Raw genomic sequence first — 16722 nt, 5'->3', positions numbered from 1 at the left:
GTATCAGCCTCCTTTTCGAACATTTTCCACCCAGGACATTTTTATTCCAACCCCCCCGCTTATTGAATTTTGAGATTTTTTCCAACCCCCCTGCTTATTCCAAACCCCCCGGCTATTAGGTACCCGAGAGTAACCTTTACCAATATATGTACACGAGCCAGAAGTTTTCTTTCTTTAACAATATAGAGAATGAATGAAACAGATTTTTTTCCAAACTCTTTCAAGGAGGCAGCCGGAAAATGGTGACATCCCGTGAAGTTTTATGAATGGATTACCGTTCAATTTCATGATGGAGATTTTTACCAAAAGAAAAATCGTGATATGAATTTTATTGGGTAAAATTCTCACGGGGAATAGAAGGAAAATTGGTTGGTTGGTTGTCACAAAGTATTACTTACTGTGAATTATAATTTTAATGAGTTTAAATATTTTTCACGGTTTCTTTCGTGACCTTTTCAGTCCATAATGGAAAGGAACAGAAGCAAAACTACAAGTCACGAGAAAACTCCTCTTGGCACGAGATTTATTGTTCGAATTTGATTGATATAGGTTTCATAAAAAGAGACTGATGTTTTTTAACAGTTCAAAATTTTTGGAAGAAAAAAAACACGAAATATTTAATACTAGCTTTTTAAAAGGTTCTCGTAGCACCCTATAAGTTTTTTTCGGTCACCCCTTGAATGGTGTTAGCACGTTTTTGGAAACTGCATTTTTTATAGTAGTGCAGTAAAAAAAACAAATAATTAGTCCCAAGTGCCAACTTTAGTCTAAATTATCTGATTTTGGAAAACTGTAAGAGAACTATAAAAACCTGTGACCTGCTATAAAATTCGGTTCTGCAAAAAGTGCGATGAAATTACCAAAGCAATTGGAAGAGACAATTTTGAAATTCAGTAATAAGTTCCCTTCTTTTCAAACAAAGTAATTAGAGGTATCCAAGACAATTTTCGAACAGTTTTGAAACACAAATTTCCAAATCATGAAAATGGATGCAAGAAAAAAAGAAAAAATGTTTAATTGCAATGTTTTGTCGGTTGCTTTGATTTTGATGCAACACAATTTCCAAAAACAACAACAGTCGATTTCCCGAAATTTCAAATCGATGTGTATTTTTGCAATGCAAAATCAACATGAAAAAAAGTCCTGAAATTACTTTTGATTACTTTTAAATTAATTTCTCAAGCTTAATTGAGATTTTGCAATTGGAATTGCAGTGCTCAAAGTCAAACTTCTAAATAATTTCACCATTGATTGTTTGGAAATGACACACAAAGACTCGATTCCATTCACAGCTCAAGAATCGAAATAAATTCAGTTGCAAAAAAAAATAAAAAATAATTTTTAAGATTAGCAATTGATTAGAAATTTAGCAATCAAAGGTTTTTTTTAATTGAACTGTATTATGAATTTTCCAGGTTTTTGGCAAAAATGAAACTATGTGCAACTAAAATTCAGAAATATTGACCAATATGGTATAAGGAAAAATAAATCGTTAAATTTTAGCCGAGAAACAACCAGCTGCTTTTTGTCCATGAAAAAAAAAAATATCTGTAGCTTCTCAAATTGCATTGGATTTTCTCCTTAATCTTTCGAACGGCATTTTAGGACACCACTAATTGAATCAGTACTTCCGCGGCGTTGCGGCATTGCGGCGTCACTATCTCGATAATTACTCTAAACTTTTGATCTCTAATATTCAGAAAGTCCTAAAGAAATTTAAGATTGTCCAAACTAAGGTCGTAAGTTTTCCTTCTCATAAAAAATTGGTGAAAAAGTGCCCCCTTAAAAGTCCAAATGAAAATTTGACTGACCAGTAAAATACGGCTCTTTTTTTCAACTCCGTTGTGCGGCTTCTTTTCTTTTGATAGCTTTGCAATGATATGGTCCAATGTTTGCCTAAAAATACAATAAACAAGAAAACGAAATTTAAATTCCAATATCCTGATGAAGAAAAGTTGACTTTGTCCATTATGTGACACTCTTCAGAATGTTGTAGCCAATTTAGACGATATTACCGTTGTAATTGTTAAACAATATCTAGATTCTTTACCACCAAGTTTGGCAGGCATTCTATATCTATAGCATCACCATTTAAAATAATATGCATGATTTTCGATATTAGTTTTGGTACCTTTGAACAAGACAATTTAAAAACGACCTCTTCTGAATCTTTCACTTTAAAAGTCAAGGGCGAGTTCACATATTTTGAAAGTATGGAAACCCTAGATCTCAATTATTTGGTTTACTATTTCTAAAAGAGCCCGTAAAGCTTAAAGTTCTACCTCATCTTGTGTTTCATGGAACCAGATAGTTATGTCAGAGTTATATTGAAATTGAAGCGAAGCATGAATATTATCCAAGGAAATTCTACAAATTTATAGTATCAGATCTATTTCTAATATTCCCCCTATTCTCGAATTTGGAGTGAAGTATATTATTGGAATCTAAGAGGATTAGCCAGCAGCCAAACGGGGGTTAGAAATAATAAGAATGACGAAATTAAAAATGAATATATTAAGCTTTTGTGCGTGGGATATGAGCCATGTAGAATAAAAAAGGATAAAGTTAACATCAATTTCATTGGAAAGGATTTTCGAACCATCTTGGAGGATATAAAACTTTGAGGGAAAAATAAATTTATTTTGAGGATAACATTGTCTAACTGTGAGCGTCATTTTAAGACGTCGACACACGGCTGAAGAAAATTCAAAGAATTTGAACATATGTTTTACGGAGAAGTTCCAGCAAAGCTAATGCTACATTTGTAATAGAAATTGTTTCAATTCTTCAAATTTAGAAAACAATCAGATTTGTATTGCGATTTACCTTCAGAATCGAGAAGAATATCTCAGTTGTTTGTGCGGGATCGAAAAGGGGATGTTTGAAAACATTGCTATATTTGACTGATCTTTGTACGTGTCATATACTGACAAGATATTATCTATATTATGCTCCGCTCGCGAACAGTGCTGTAAAAAGCAAAGCCCGTTCAACATTCATCTAACATTTTCAAAACCTTACAGGAACGTTGTTGTGTCAATTTTGATAGGTATAAGTGCAAAGGACATTTTGGGAATATTTATCACACAGATCTTCTATTACCTTTCCCCATCCACGGAGGCAATATTTTCATTTTGAAGCACCAATATAGGAGAAGTACTTTTCTCATCAAATTTCACCATAGAGGGATCTTCAGTTTTAACTCTGCCAGCCATACAAGCAAGAAAATGTTTATACTCTTGCTGCTCTTCAACACAATCAAGAGTTGAGCCCAAAAGAACCATAGCTTCCAATTACCCTTGATACAATATCTCTTCCTTTCTTTTTGAGTGGAACCACAAGTGGTTGGTTAGCGTCAATAATAAAAACCAGGATTGTTCTTAAGTATAGGTACATTCAATAAACACCCATCTGTAAAACAAAACACCTTTAGCTCAAACCACAATTAAGCTCTCCCCCTATTTATCTTGTTTAGAAGTGTTGTATTATTTCACTCTCTGTGTAAAAAGAAAGCAAGTAAAATCGATTTGGAAACACCAATAATTTTTGTTATTTTGCCATGTGACGCCACGCCTACACTGACCACAAGCAGAGGCTTGACGGCTCTGCACTTTTCTATCGCGGAATATCTAAATAATAATTTTTATTAACTCGACATTCCAATTGGACATTCAAGATGGTTAATTTCTTGAAAATCGGAAAATACTCCCCGGAAAAAACGACACTCCTTCCTTCGAGCTTCTAAGACTAAAAACTTCACATTGACAATGCACGTGGAGATATAACATATTTGACCAATTAGTATCTACCTAATTGTTTTTCTAACCAGACTCGCAACAACCACTGGAAAATTTAATATCAAGGCTTTTAACACTCAAGCTGTATAATACAGAGCTACAAAGTGAATTATCTGTCTTGTTGAATATTTACTCACAATTTTCTTTGTTACAGTATAACGACGAAATACCTAAATGTAAAAACCACGTTGTTTCGATGCAACATTTACGTCAATTGGTCAGCAAGTAAACAATCAATTCCAAATTAGGTGAGATAAATGGGTAATAAAAATACCATTGGATTTACAGGATTTGCAGTCAGGAAAATTTTAATTTCCAAACAGAAAAAAATTTTTGCCTGAAGACAATAACGATCTAGATTCTACTTTCGATCTTTTATCAAATCAATGTTGCATTCCCATTGCAAAACTTCCAGACATGATCTTTCCCCCGAAAACTGTCTGACTGTTCAACAAGATTTTTCATTCAATGTTGATGCTGAATCAATACTGAACACCAATATGATTTCCAAATTTTACAAAAACTTTTTAAAATATTCTGACAACAGGTTACCCCGGATCTCTGTCGGGATAATTTCAATCAAATGACCAAGAATCTAGTAACAAAATCCTAAAAATCAAAACAACCCGACTTCCATACCAGGTTCTTTGTTCAATTAATAGTGAGTTTATGTATTTGCATTTTTCAAGACGGTAAGGTGACTGAAGCAATTTGACCCGTGGTCGAGGTCCGGGTCGAGGTCCGAGGACGGAAAAAAATGCTGATTTACCGTCGTCCTCATTCAGGCAGGATCTAAAAAAATCAGAAGCTAACCGTCTATGACGCAGAAAACACATATAATATAAAATCTCACTATAAACAGGTTGAACAAGGGGCATCGCAACCCCGGGGGGTACTACCCTTGTCGACTGACGGGGGTGCTCCGCTGAGGTTCGAAAAATGGACCCTACGTGGGACTCGAAATTTGCGAAAAAAGTGACCCTGAATGGGACTGAAATTCCAAAATTTTCTCAAATTTTCTATTTTTTCCCCAAATTTTCCAAAAATAGGCACCCTACGAGGGACTGATTTTTCTATTTTGGTGTTTTTGCGACCCTACCTGGGACTCCTGGAGGTTAAAAAAGGTACCCTGACCAGCGGAGCATCCCCGTAACCCATCTTGCCCTAGTACCCCCCCCCCCCCGGGTCGCAACAGTTTAAGTAAAAAGATTCTGACTCTAGGTCTGTATTTTCTCTCAACCAGTGTTTAATGAACAATGACTTCGTACTTCAGTACTCAAACTTCTTTCTAAACAGAAATATCAACTACTTATCAATCAATGAATGTTCTTTGCCCAACACTATCCAACCAATATATCATTGGAGATTGACCAAATTTATGAACAATTTTTTTATAAAAAAGTGTTATCAATATATCTTAAAAAACTTTTATGTTTTTATTAAATTCTTTATTGAATAGTTTTTGAAGATAATGTGGTTGGTTCCCTTGTTCTTATACCGCTAAGCTTACTTTCGTGACACCCTTATATGACATCACCGCTAGAAGAGAATAAACAGTCAAATATATTGGCTCCTTCACCACTTTTCTTTACTTTGTTATATACAGTACTAGTTATTTCTCAAGAGGCACAAAGCTAATTTATTATATTACATACACTAGTTATTATATTATGAAGAAATGCATAATTAGGACAGGCTAATACCTTTTATTCGAGTCGCTTATATTGGAATACAGTAAATGGACAGGATATAGCTTTTTGACGACATGAAAATTGAAAATTTTGCGCTAATTTTGACTTTGTCATCAATAATAGATATTGTCTCATTTTTCTGACAAAAAGATCTTTTACCAAGATAATTTAGCCCAAAATTATAAAACTGAAAAATGAGGTGAAAGTTAATTAACCCATACTTGTGATTTCAAAACCAAAAATTGTGTAAAAAATAATACCAAAAGAACAACTGCAGCTCACGAAACCCTTCCTTAAAATTATAAAATCAGAAAAAAATGAAATGGGGCGTGGTCGTCAATACCTCAATATGGTATACATGTTTTTCTTATAAGAACATCCAACATTTTTGAAGCCTTCGGATGTTTTTAATTTTTTGAGTTTTATACCAAAAAATCTTCTTAACATATTCTTATTTTCACCATTTTTTGAGCATTTTTGCCCATTTTTCTAAAAAACTGGCTGTTTTAGCATCGGCAAAGCCTTTGAGTACGAGTACAATAAAAAAGCATGCAAGCTTAATGCCTGGATTTTCCCTCTACCCTTTGCATTTGGAATTTGAGAGAAGCAATAAGCCCGGTTTGAAAGCAATATAGAATAATTATTAAAACTGAAATGTGAAAATAAATAAACATAAATTTTGGTAACTTAACACTTTCAAGGTGGGCTCACACCAAAGAAGTTATTTGTTTATTCGTAAAAAATTGTTTATTGTTTAGTTATATTTTCATTGACAGAGAAAAAATAACATGATCTGGCACCAAAATTATCCATTTCAAACAAAGTCCGTTAGGAAGTAGGATCCAAACTTGTCACACTTCTGGCCAAATTTTGGCACGCAAATTAGAAATTAGGTGAAAAACATGTTTGAACTGTCATAAAATTTTCGTTAACTGAGCTTTCTTTGTTGACACCATAATGAACCACAGAGGAACACCTCTGTGTCACAGACCCGCTAGGACCCCGGCCCCACTGGAAAACTTAGCCTAAACTTCGTCCCTGGTAGAAAAAATACCCTAATATTTTAGCCACACTGAGAGATTGACTTTGATTCAATTCCATTCAAAATCCATTGTAAAAAGTTGCACTCCAAGACCATCGCAACTAGATTTTTCGACTTAGGAACAATAGAGTTTTAATCCCCATTTGGAAAAAAAAATTCACCGGGGCTGTGAGACAGTGATGTAGAGAAGAACGTTTTAGAAAGTTAAATTAAAAAGTTAAACAAATTCGAGGCGCAAGTCTTTTTGCTAATCTTAGAAAGTCTTCAAAATTTGAATTCAGATTTATGATAATTTAAAGTGTTAAAAATTCTGAGCAAAATTAAAATTATCACAAAATAGATTTATTGGGATTAAACGTTAGTAGAGTCGTTGAATTAAAAAAAACATTAAACATAGGTATCTAGATTTCATGTTCTCAGAAAATTACGGCAAAGGTCTCAATTTCCAAATAAAATTGCGAGAATCATCCATTGACAGTAGTACTAGATAACACAAACTATAAATCCTGTAATGTAGTCCCTAGCTAGCTTGAAAAACATTTCAAAATTTCAAAATTCTCAGAAAATTAAAAAAATGTATAAAAAAGATTGAAATAAAATAGCTAAGGTACTAAAGTAAGAGTTTTGTCTTATACCACGCACAAAGGAAGGGAAGACCTAGCTTTTTCGATTCGAATGAACATGGAAATTTAAGAAATATGGGGAATAAAGTAAGGTGAGGAGACATGGTAGAGATTTTAAAGGGGGATAATCCCGTGGTGAATCATTCCTATGGCTCCCGGGGTTACAACCACTTGATAATATGTTCGTTATTATTTCCTGCAAATTTTATTATCATGTGGGAAGGACAAATATTACTTCCATCCTTATCTCAGGGCAGCCAAGCTATTCTGGTCATTGACAGCTTGCTGGCGCTGACTAAGTAATACGTAGGTTTTGAGAAATATGAAGTAAAGAGGATTTTAGGCTTGATCAAATTTATTTTTGAATGAATTTCGAAAATAAAATAATGTTGAATTTCCGCTAGAAAAAATCAATTTTTCTAACAAACGGTCTTGAAGGCAGTGGAAAAAAATGATATCCAGATAAGTCATATTGACGCTGTTGTCAATATAGGATGAAGTAGAATAACATGATATAAAAGTAAGGCAGTGTTACAATGCCCGTTTTCAAAAGCTACGTCGAAGACGTCTCAGGATTAATTGATTTTAAAGCAGTTTTAACAAAGTTCGTAAAGTTATTGAAAACTCTTCCGAATGGTTTGCTTTTAGAACATATTATTTTTCTAATAAAATTTAGCAATGATGTCATGGATGCGCGGTTGAAATAATACCTTTACAGAAAGAACTCATGTTTTTCGAACTAGTATTAATTAAACAAACGCTCAAATTACTTTATATCTTAGATACCGAATCCATGAAAAAATCACGAAAAATATTATCATCACGGAACACTAATAATCGCTTTTTTTAATTTGCAGATGCCATCTCTTGTTTTCTGATGTTTATCAAACAAAACCTAACCTGATACCAGCTAGTCAGAATTTTCTTGCGCGAACGGTAAACCTCTAAAGGCGCTTGAAAAACAACCATCAGAGGTAAATAGTCCTCGGATTTTCTGCGGAAAATTCTACAACAGAATCTTGTTGTGCGCCGGAAAGTTAAAAACTAAATTTTCCTGATACGGTGCCCTATTTTTTAATACAATCACACAACTTTGTTGTCATTCCCAGTCCTATTAGACGATCAGGGTCCTTACAAATTCGAGATTAGCATATTCGTCAAATTGTTTTGTTTTCACCCATCCCTTTAGAGCTTCAGCGTGTTGAGCAGAAAACAATCACAATCTGATCTCAGGTTAACAAAACCTAAAAAAGTGTTTGATTGATATCACATTGGTTGCGATTTTTGTCCCTAACCATTATTCATACCGTGAGTATCACAGCGTACACGTTTTTTTTTTATAAGAACATCCAAAATTCTTGAAGTCATTTACCAGCATTTACCAATTCTGACCATTTTACCTATTTTCCTAAGAAATTGGCTGTTTTAGAGTCCGCAAAGCCTTAAAATGTTCTTAACTTGTTCTTAACATTTTAGCCATCGAAGCTTTATGTTCTTATACAGTTTGTTCTTATAAAAAAACGTGTATGAACTTCACGCTGTGACAACAGATCCCAATTCTATTCAACGCCCACTCAGCGAGAACAAAATAACCACGGCAATCATCCAGGATCTTGGATATAGGCCGTACCAATCAAGTTGCGAATAAAAAAGGTAGAAAGAGAGACATTTCAAAATAATATAACAAGCAGATTTTTTTATAATTAGGATTTAATTAAAGTAACGTTAAAGAATTGGAAATCTTTTATCAATGACTGAGTAATTGCTGTTACACACTTTGGAGTCAATAAATACTGATGAAGAACCCCAGAAGAATTATAAAAAACTATATTATGTACTGATATAACCTGCTCAAGTTTGACACGAGGATGTCATCACCATCTACGAATATGAATGATAATGTGATTGAGACATGCGCGATAAAATTCTTATAGTCCGTCGCCACAGGTAATATTTCAGAGAAAGCTAAACTGTGATGCTCACGGTACATTCGTTGAATACAAGATTAAGTGCCCGTCATCACTACAAAATGAGAAGAAATTGAGAGACCAAATGTCTCCGCCGATCCCACTGCCCTAGTTCAGGGAAAATTTTTTCATGAAGGAATTTCGTATTAAATTTCGAGAAAATTTGCTTATCTTATTTTTATAACAAAGTATGCACGCAAACACTGATGACTTTAAGAATTTATTGCAGTAAAAATTTAAATTACACGTTTTGTATAAGAACAAACTATATAAGAACACAATGCTTCGATAGTCAAAATAATAAGAACAAGTTGTCATGTCATCAATGAATCTGAGGTATTTCATGATGTTGTTAGTTATGCGCGGGTTATGCGTGGATAGAGAACACAGGGTCTTGAGGACTCGGAATCATCCAAATTCCTAAGGAAATACACAAAAATTATCTCAAGATGATGAAAATAAGAAGGCTTCAAAAAATATTGGATGTTCTTATAAAAAACTTGAACATCAACTAATCGCAAAAGTGACATCTTACATCAATTGCAAAAAACAACAGGAGAGGCCTCAAATGAATGAAAGTTCCTTTCTTTCTTTAAAACAATGTAACCCTGGCTAAACAACCCCTTTTAGGCTTTATTTCAAGCTTTTTCTATTTTTATACGCTATATTTTGATGCACCCCAGGTATTTTGAGGGTTCATGCAAAATAAATACATAACAACCATCAATTGGCGCCAATCGCAATGCTAATTATTTAGAAAATGCTGATCAAGCAATTTTAATTCAAGTTCCTTGATTTCAAAGAGCAAAGCGATTGAAAATTTTACTCCATTCAAAAATCGATAAAATTATAGTAGTTTTTGATTTGACACCTTTGACAAAGACAAAAAAATCCTCTAAAAACTTAATTTGTGATCAGAAAAATAAAATCTCCTTTGAAGGCTTCTTTAAAAATCTGTTGCACAACTGCCAGTGTGTCAATCCTCAATCAAGATTTCGAGCATTTTCATAAAAATATAGTTTTTTGTATAAAAGCATATCGAATTTTGACGAGCTCTTCCCCTTTTTACGGTAACACGAGCAATTTAAGAACCATTTCATAAATTTGGTATGTAAAGAAAAAAATACATGTTTAAATCGAATTAGCCTACTTCTCGTTGTTTCAAATTTTAAGTCCTTTTTTTACCGGAAGATAAATTGTGTAACTATTTTAAACCTTGGTACACGCAATGCTTGGTAGATTTTTTTGAGCCTGTCTATTGGTTGCGGGTGAAAAAATCCCGCTATGTAATCAAAAAAGCTACAAATATTTCTTGAGTAGATTCGAGGTGAAACAATTTTATTGAATTATTTCAGCCTTTTTCATTTTGATTACAATTTCTCAACGTGAATATCACGTTGAATTCTTTTGAATTTTTTCCTGTGTAATAAAGCACAAAAAAAAAGGAACTGGGTACGACTTACACTACCCTAAATAAAAATTGAAGCCAATTAATTAAATTTTGGTTATAACATGTCATTTAAAATAACTTTAAATCACTTTCACATAACCAAATAAGCTGCTTTCTTTTCTTGGAAATTTCATCAACTCTCTACAGTACAACGCCCTTCTAGAACTAAATCTAGCCTGGGTCCTTCTAACAATATTTTGTAACCCAAAGGAGTCTTATGGCTCGTAAAATGAATTTCAATATAATTCCAGTTGTTTTGAGAATTTATAAACGCTGTCATTTTTTTTAGTAACTGATAATTAGCAGGCGTGAATCCAAACAGTAGTGGTCCCATGTTTTTTCTTCAAATCACTGTTGGAACAGAAAATGAGAAAATTTCCAGAATAATAATAATAACAAAAATAATTACCAATAAGCCTTTACTCAGGCCTTTTACCATCAGCAATTACCCTAGAATCATAAAAATTCTTAACATTTTACAGAACAAAAGCTAACATAAAAATTGACATTAAATACATGTTACAACTTATTAATCTTATGTAAGCTTTTAGTAAAGCCCTGAAAATGATGTCATAACTAATTTTTAACCAAGCTTTACTTTGACAGAAAAGGGTGGGACAACTCAAAAGTGTCCAAGTCCAAAAAAGGAGCATAGAGTTACACTTTTAGTCTTAAATTTTGAGGGGACTTGGACCATTGATTGACTTGCATGCTACCTGATTTTGAATGACGTTAATCTCTGGTTCAAACCAAGAGGTTCCAGTAAGCAAAGTAAAAAAAATCACCTGCATACTATATAATTTTTCACAGGCCTGTAATTCCTTTGTTGAAAATTGAATGGGAAAACCTAAAGGCCCCATAAACCATGAAATTAATTCAAAAAGAAAAAACTGTTTCCCCTCAGTTTTTGTACGATGTGAAACAGTATTTTATGGTTCCCCAGCAAGATAAAAATCTTATTCAAAAAGGTTGCATAATGAATGATTATCAGTAAAAAGGAAAAAGAAAAACATGGTACTTTTTGGAATTTTTTTAGCCTGGTACGTAAGCCATATACATGGATTTTAATAGAAAAAACAAAGGGTGCAGTGGTAAGATAAATAGCTACAACAGTTTATAATTAAAGTCCATATCAAAACAGGGCAAACTAAAAATTCTTATAATAAACGCATAGTGGACAAACTGGTACCCTGTAAATTTTTTCACAGAAAAACATGGTTTCTTAGAAAATTAGTACAACCTTATAATTTAAAGAAACAAATCTGAGCAATTATAATTTTTGCCAGAATTTATCTTAGCGAGTGACGCATTTTTATATTCAATTTTTATAAGTGTCAAGGTCATTTGGTTTCTTTATGCCTAAAATTAAGTTCCTTAGACAAAGATTAGGGGAAGATTTAATTCGCTAAAATTAGTAGCTCCCGTATTATAAAAAATCAAAATGGACAAACAGTAATAACACTAAATTTTATGAGAATGAATTATAAACTATTCTGTTTTCGCCACTTAAAAATACCTTTCCAAAATACCTTTCCTTGGCCGTGTATAAAAGAGTTGACTATGTCAGATTGTTTTTAGTTACTTATGAATTAGTTTTAGTACTGATTCCAAACAATTCCAAACTTTGACCAACTATGAATCTGTGTTATTAACGCAAATTTATAAAAAAAATTCAAAATTTTCAAATTTTTAAATAGAATTCCAGTTTACTATATTGACTCATGTATCTTTTGCTTATTTGTTTAAATTACACACCCCTGCACACAGTGAGTTGCAAACAACGAATTTTCTCAATACGCCCATAATCAAATATCAATTATAAGGACATTGTATTGAAAAATAATTACAGAAATGTTTACGTTCTTATAAACTCTTACCATCGATGAGAAAGTTTACTTATTTCCAAGAGCATGATAAACACAGATTGTTATGTTTTGAAAATGAAGAAGAAAATTGAAATCGTGTCATTGAAATTGCAAAAGTGAAATATATTTACTTTATAAGAGTGAGTAGCAAATAGTGTAAGTAACTTGTCATTTTGCCAAATAATATATGTGATAAAGTTTCGCAATGGAAAAGAACATTTATCCATTTTTTTTTCTTAAAAATTTCAAATTCATTTGAAAGCTCGACATCCAACCCAGTCTGTAAATTAATAAAAAGCTTCGCAATCAATGATTCTAGGAAAGATAGATTCCAATATAAATTGTGCTTAAAATTGGAACAATGTTTTCTAGAATAATTTCTGAAACTACTTGGAAGGTAAGATTGAGCTATAATGTACCCTCGGGGGGAGAGGGGATGATTGGGCAAAAAGAGGTACGGGATGTGCCACTGGTCAGGGTTCCCTTTTTTCACCTCCATGACTTCCAGGTTACAAAAGCACCAATATAGAAAAATCAGCCTCTCATAGGGTACCTTTTTGAAGAAATTTTGAAAAAATATGGGAAAGTTTGAGAAAATTTTAGAATTTCAGTCCCATTCAGGGTCGCTTAAAAAAAACGAGTCCCACGTAGGGTCCATTTTTCAAACTTCAGCGGGACACCCCCGTTGGTTGGCAAGGGTAGTGAGTGCCCCCCCCCCCGGATGTAAAATGTTAATTCCTAATATTTTCGAAGAAAAATAAAAGAAAAATTAACGTCAATTGCTATTTGCGATAAACTTTACTAATCATGGAAACAAAATAGAATGAATCTCTGATAATTCTTAAAATGTGCATATGGTATACCTAATACATGTACATACATGTACTAATGTTTAAAAATACTCAATTTATTTATGATTATAAACGTTGATATATTTCCATTTCTTTAGAGAATTTTTCACGAGCATAAACTTTCGCGATTTTGAATGTAAGAAGAAAACAGAAGAAGGAAAAAAACAGAGGATATGAAAGAAAGAAGATGGAAGAAGACAAGGCTATCACATGAACTTTCGCGAAAAGTCTTTTGGTTAAATGTATTCTCAATTTTTCAGTCCGAACAAACATTAGTATACCATTTCTCGATGAAAAAGAATTCAACCTGGAGTTTGGGCAATATTTATGATGAATTTTTTGCTTATGTTTCCAGAGCGGGTATTTTTTCTTATTAATTGACATTTTTGGTTCAAATACTAATGCAGCGAAACCAAAAAACAAATTTGAATCTTTCTGCCAAACACTATTCAACTTCAATGAAGGCTGCCATTTGGAAACTAAACAGGAGTTTAAGGTGTGAAATATTAATATCCCTCGCCCCGTGGCTTCTAGGTAAAGATAGCAAAACTTCATAAAGGTTCCAAAATGGAACCACCTTTGATTTTTGCTTAATGTCAACCTCCGATGGGTTCCCTTTTGGGTACTTTTTTTTTAACAGGTATGATAAATAAAGCTCACAAGCAAAGTGGAAACAAATTTCGTTTTTTCTCCTTCATTTTTCATCTTCATTTTTCAAAATTATGTCAGAAATAAAAAAAGCAAAAAAAAGGAATTGGTACATGACTTCTTAAAACAAATAGACATTGGAAAACGTACCCATCTTTCTTGAGAAAACTTCCCAAAATTTTCCATAGAAATTCGGACAAAATGGAATAAAAACTCTGAGTAAGGCTTTACGTTGATAATTACTCAAATATGTGATTTTTTATAATGATTATGTAAAATTCGTTGATAGGTAATTTTTGCCCAAAATTGTACCTTAAAACTCCAAAAATACGTACCATCTTGCTTCATCTCCCAAAAACATTTCCACTAAAACCTTCATTGATGGTTTATAACGAATAGAATCAATCTCCAAGAAGTGAAAACAAAGCAATAAACACCAATGAACAAACAAACAAACAAATCAACAATTAAAATGCCAAGAATACCGACTCATCGCTGCATCTTTATTATAAAAAGGTGTGAACCACTGTTTTTGTAATTATTACACTCCAAAATTGTAGTAAACGTTTCTAACATTTTTTTAGTCCTCTTTGTTTTTTTTCCCCAGTAACGATATTCTTGACTGAGCCAAGAACTTTTTTTTCTTTTTGTTATTTTGTGTTTTTCTTCATTTGTTTTGTGAAAAAAAATAATATATTCTTCGATTTTCTTCCGTTCTTCCAAAAATAAGTAGTCCCTAATCTTTTCTGGTAAGGCTTTTGTTAAAAATTATGTATCTGTTAAAGCAATTCCAGTATGGTAAAAAAACAAGGGATATTGAGCAAAATATACGCATAACAAAAATTATTTGGAAATTTTATCAACAAATCAATTTGATCACACTTAATCTGTATGAGTCTGGTACATTGGCTCTAGAATGGTATCTAACGTGGTATAGAACCCATGCGTGTATACAGTATTATAAAAGCATTTCAGTTATTTCAATATTACTCTTTATTATGAGTGATAGATCAAGTACAAACACTGTGTTTTACAACAGTATATTTTGTATTGTTTTACAGTACAAAAATATATAGAAAAAAAATGTGTAAAACCCCGAACTCCCGAAAAAAATTTTTGAATAGAGAGAGAGTTTGTACATAACAATAAAAAGAATACAGTTAAAATAATGTATTAATTCCATATATCTTTTCTTTACCAATAGAAGGGGAACGAACAATGTCCGTTTGGATGGGCCGTGTAAATAATACATTATTTGATTCTATTACATTGGATTCCATGAATAGTATAGTCATGTAAAACATGCTTTTAAACCAATCAAAACCAAGTATTTTCATGTACATCCGGGTAGTTTTTTTTTCTCACTCTCTACTATTCCTCATAAATAAAATTTTTCATGTAATTTTATCTTTTTACATGTTTGTAGAGAATTGGGTTCACTTTTTTTATACGCCATAGGATTTCCTTTGTTTTTCTCTCTTGATCAATGCACGAGCACAAAAATTATCTATTGAAAGTTATTAAACAAGCTCTTATTACTATTACGCAATATACCGAGCCCCTTTTTATAAGCCCTTTCTCTCACTGAAAAGTAGAAAGATTAAAGTAGAAAATTATCACCTTTGTAAACTATGCTTATAAAAAATCTTGTTAATCCAGATACGAATGACACAAGAAACTTGCAAGAAAAAATGCTCAAAATGATTATTTTTTGACCGAAATGTACTGAAATAACGGGAATTTTTCAACTGTTCATTTTCTCTATTACAAATTGCAACAAATGGTCTTGGTTTAACTATTGAAAATCATGACCACGCCCTGACCACACCAACGATTAAAACTTCGTAAAAACACTCTTTTTATTTTATAAGTACAATGAGGTTCAAAATTGCCTAAAAATAAGAACAATCTAAGAGCAATTTCACCCTGTAGATAAGAACAGGATAAGAACAATTTGAGGCTCAAATTACCAAAAAAATAAGAACAGTCAAGCCTCATTAAAAACTTACTGGTTCTTATAAAAAAAGAATACAGGGGCTGATTTAGAACATTTGATATTGTTCGATTGTATTCAATCGAGCAAAATCGTCAGACGTCTGACTTAACGCCAGATAATAATTCAAGCTCCAGTAACTCGAAAATAAACTACACTTTTTTATTTATAAGAACCAGTATAGTTTTGCTGAGACTCAGCTGTTCTTAATTTTTTGTCGCTTTGAGCCTCAAATTGTTCTCATCATGTTCTTGTTTATATGATGTAATCGATGTATTTTAGGCGTTATACCCAATTTTTACAACTTTGATCCCTAAATTACTTGAAATTGAGTAATTTCAGGCTCAGCATTATTTTTAAATTGTTCTTTATAAAAAATTGTAAAAGCATAGTAGTCGCAAACGCCAAATCTCGAACAACTTACGTCGAATTGTGCTTATATAAAGTGAAATCAGATAAAAACGGTTTCAAATTAAGAATCACCGACGTACCAAATCAAACGGCAAAAACCTATAAATAATATTTGAACATCTTTTGACAAGGAAAAGTCCCGTAGAGAGGCGATTTAATTGGTAGATCAAGAGGGCACGCGATGAACTCATCCATAGGAAACTGTCAAAACCAAATGAATTAAGTTTGAATTCTTTTATCTATCAAATTCATGCGTGTCTTTCTTTTTTGGTGTATCACGAACAAAAATTATATTCAATAAGATATAAAGGGAGTAAAATGAGACCTTTTTAAAATTTCATTCAGCACCCTTTTTCATTTTCCCTTCCCCAAATAGCTCTATTT

At 32.6% G+C, this 16722-nt stretch overlaps 1 protein-coding gene across 7 annotated transcripts in view; it reads right to left on the bottom strand.

Annotated features, from left to right (window-relative positions):
• The window catches only part of LOC136798627 (uncharacterized), a 91250-nt gene that overhangs the window by 53873 nt on the left and 20655 nt on the right, over window positions 1–16722 (bottom strand). For 3 of the 7 annotated variants that reach the window (XM_067055262.1, XM_067055265.1, XM_067055266.1), the window contains one exon: window positions 1812–1896. In XM_067055262.1, the coding sequence (XP_066911363.1) occupies window positions 1812–1896 (85 nt within the window). Of the gene's footprint in view, window positions 1–1811; window positions 1897–3102; window positions 3510–14269; window positions 14603–16722 lie in introns of those variants that run through there. The other 4 variants (XM_067055264.1, XM_067055263.1, XM_067055261.1 and 1 more) reach the window with 4 other exon arrangements.

This window comes from Clytia hemisphaerica, unplaced genomic scaffold, assembly GCF_902728285.1.
Source record: "Clytia hemisphaerica strain Z4C2 unplaced genomic scaffold, Clytia hemisphaerica genome assembly, whole genome shotgun sequence".
In the NCBI taxonomy this organism is placed as follows: Eukaryota; Metazoa; Cnidaria; class Hydrozoa; order Leptothecata; family Clytiidae; genus Clytia; species Clytia hemisphaerica.
Note: the sequence above shows the minus strand (reverse complement) of the source record. Positions and strands in the feature narration are given on the sequence as shown.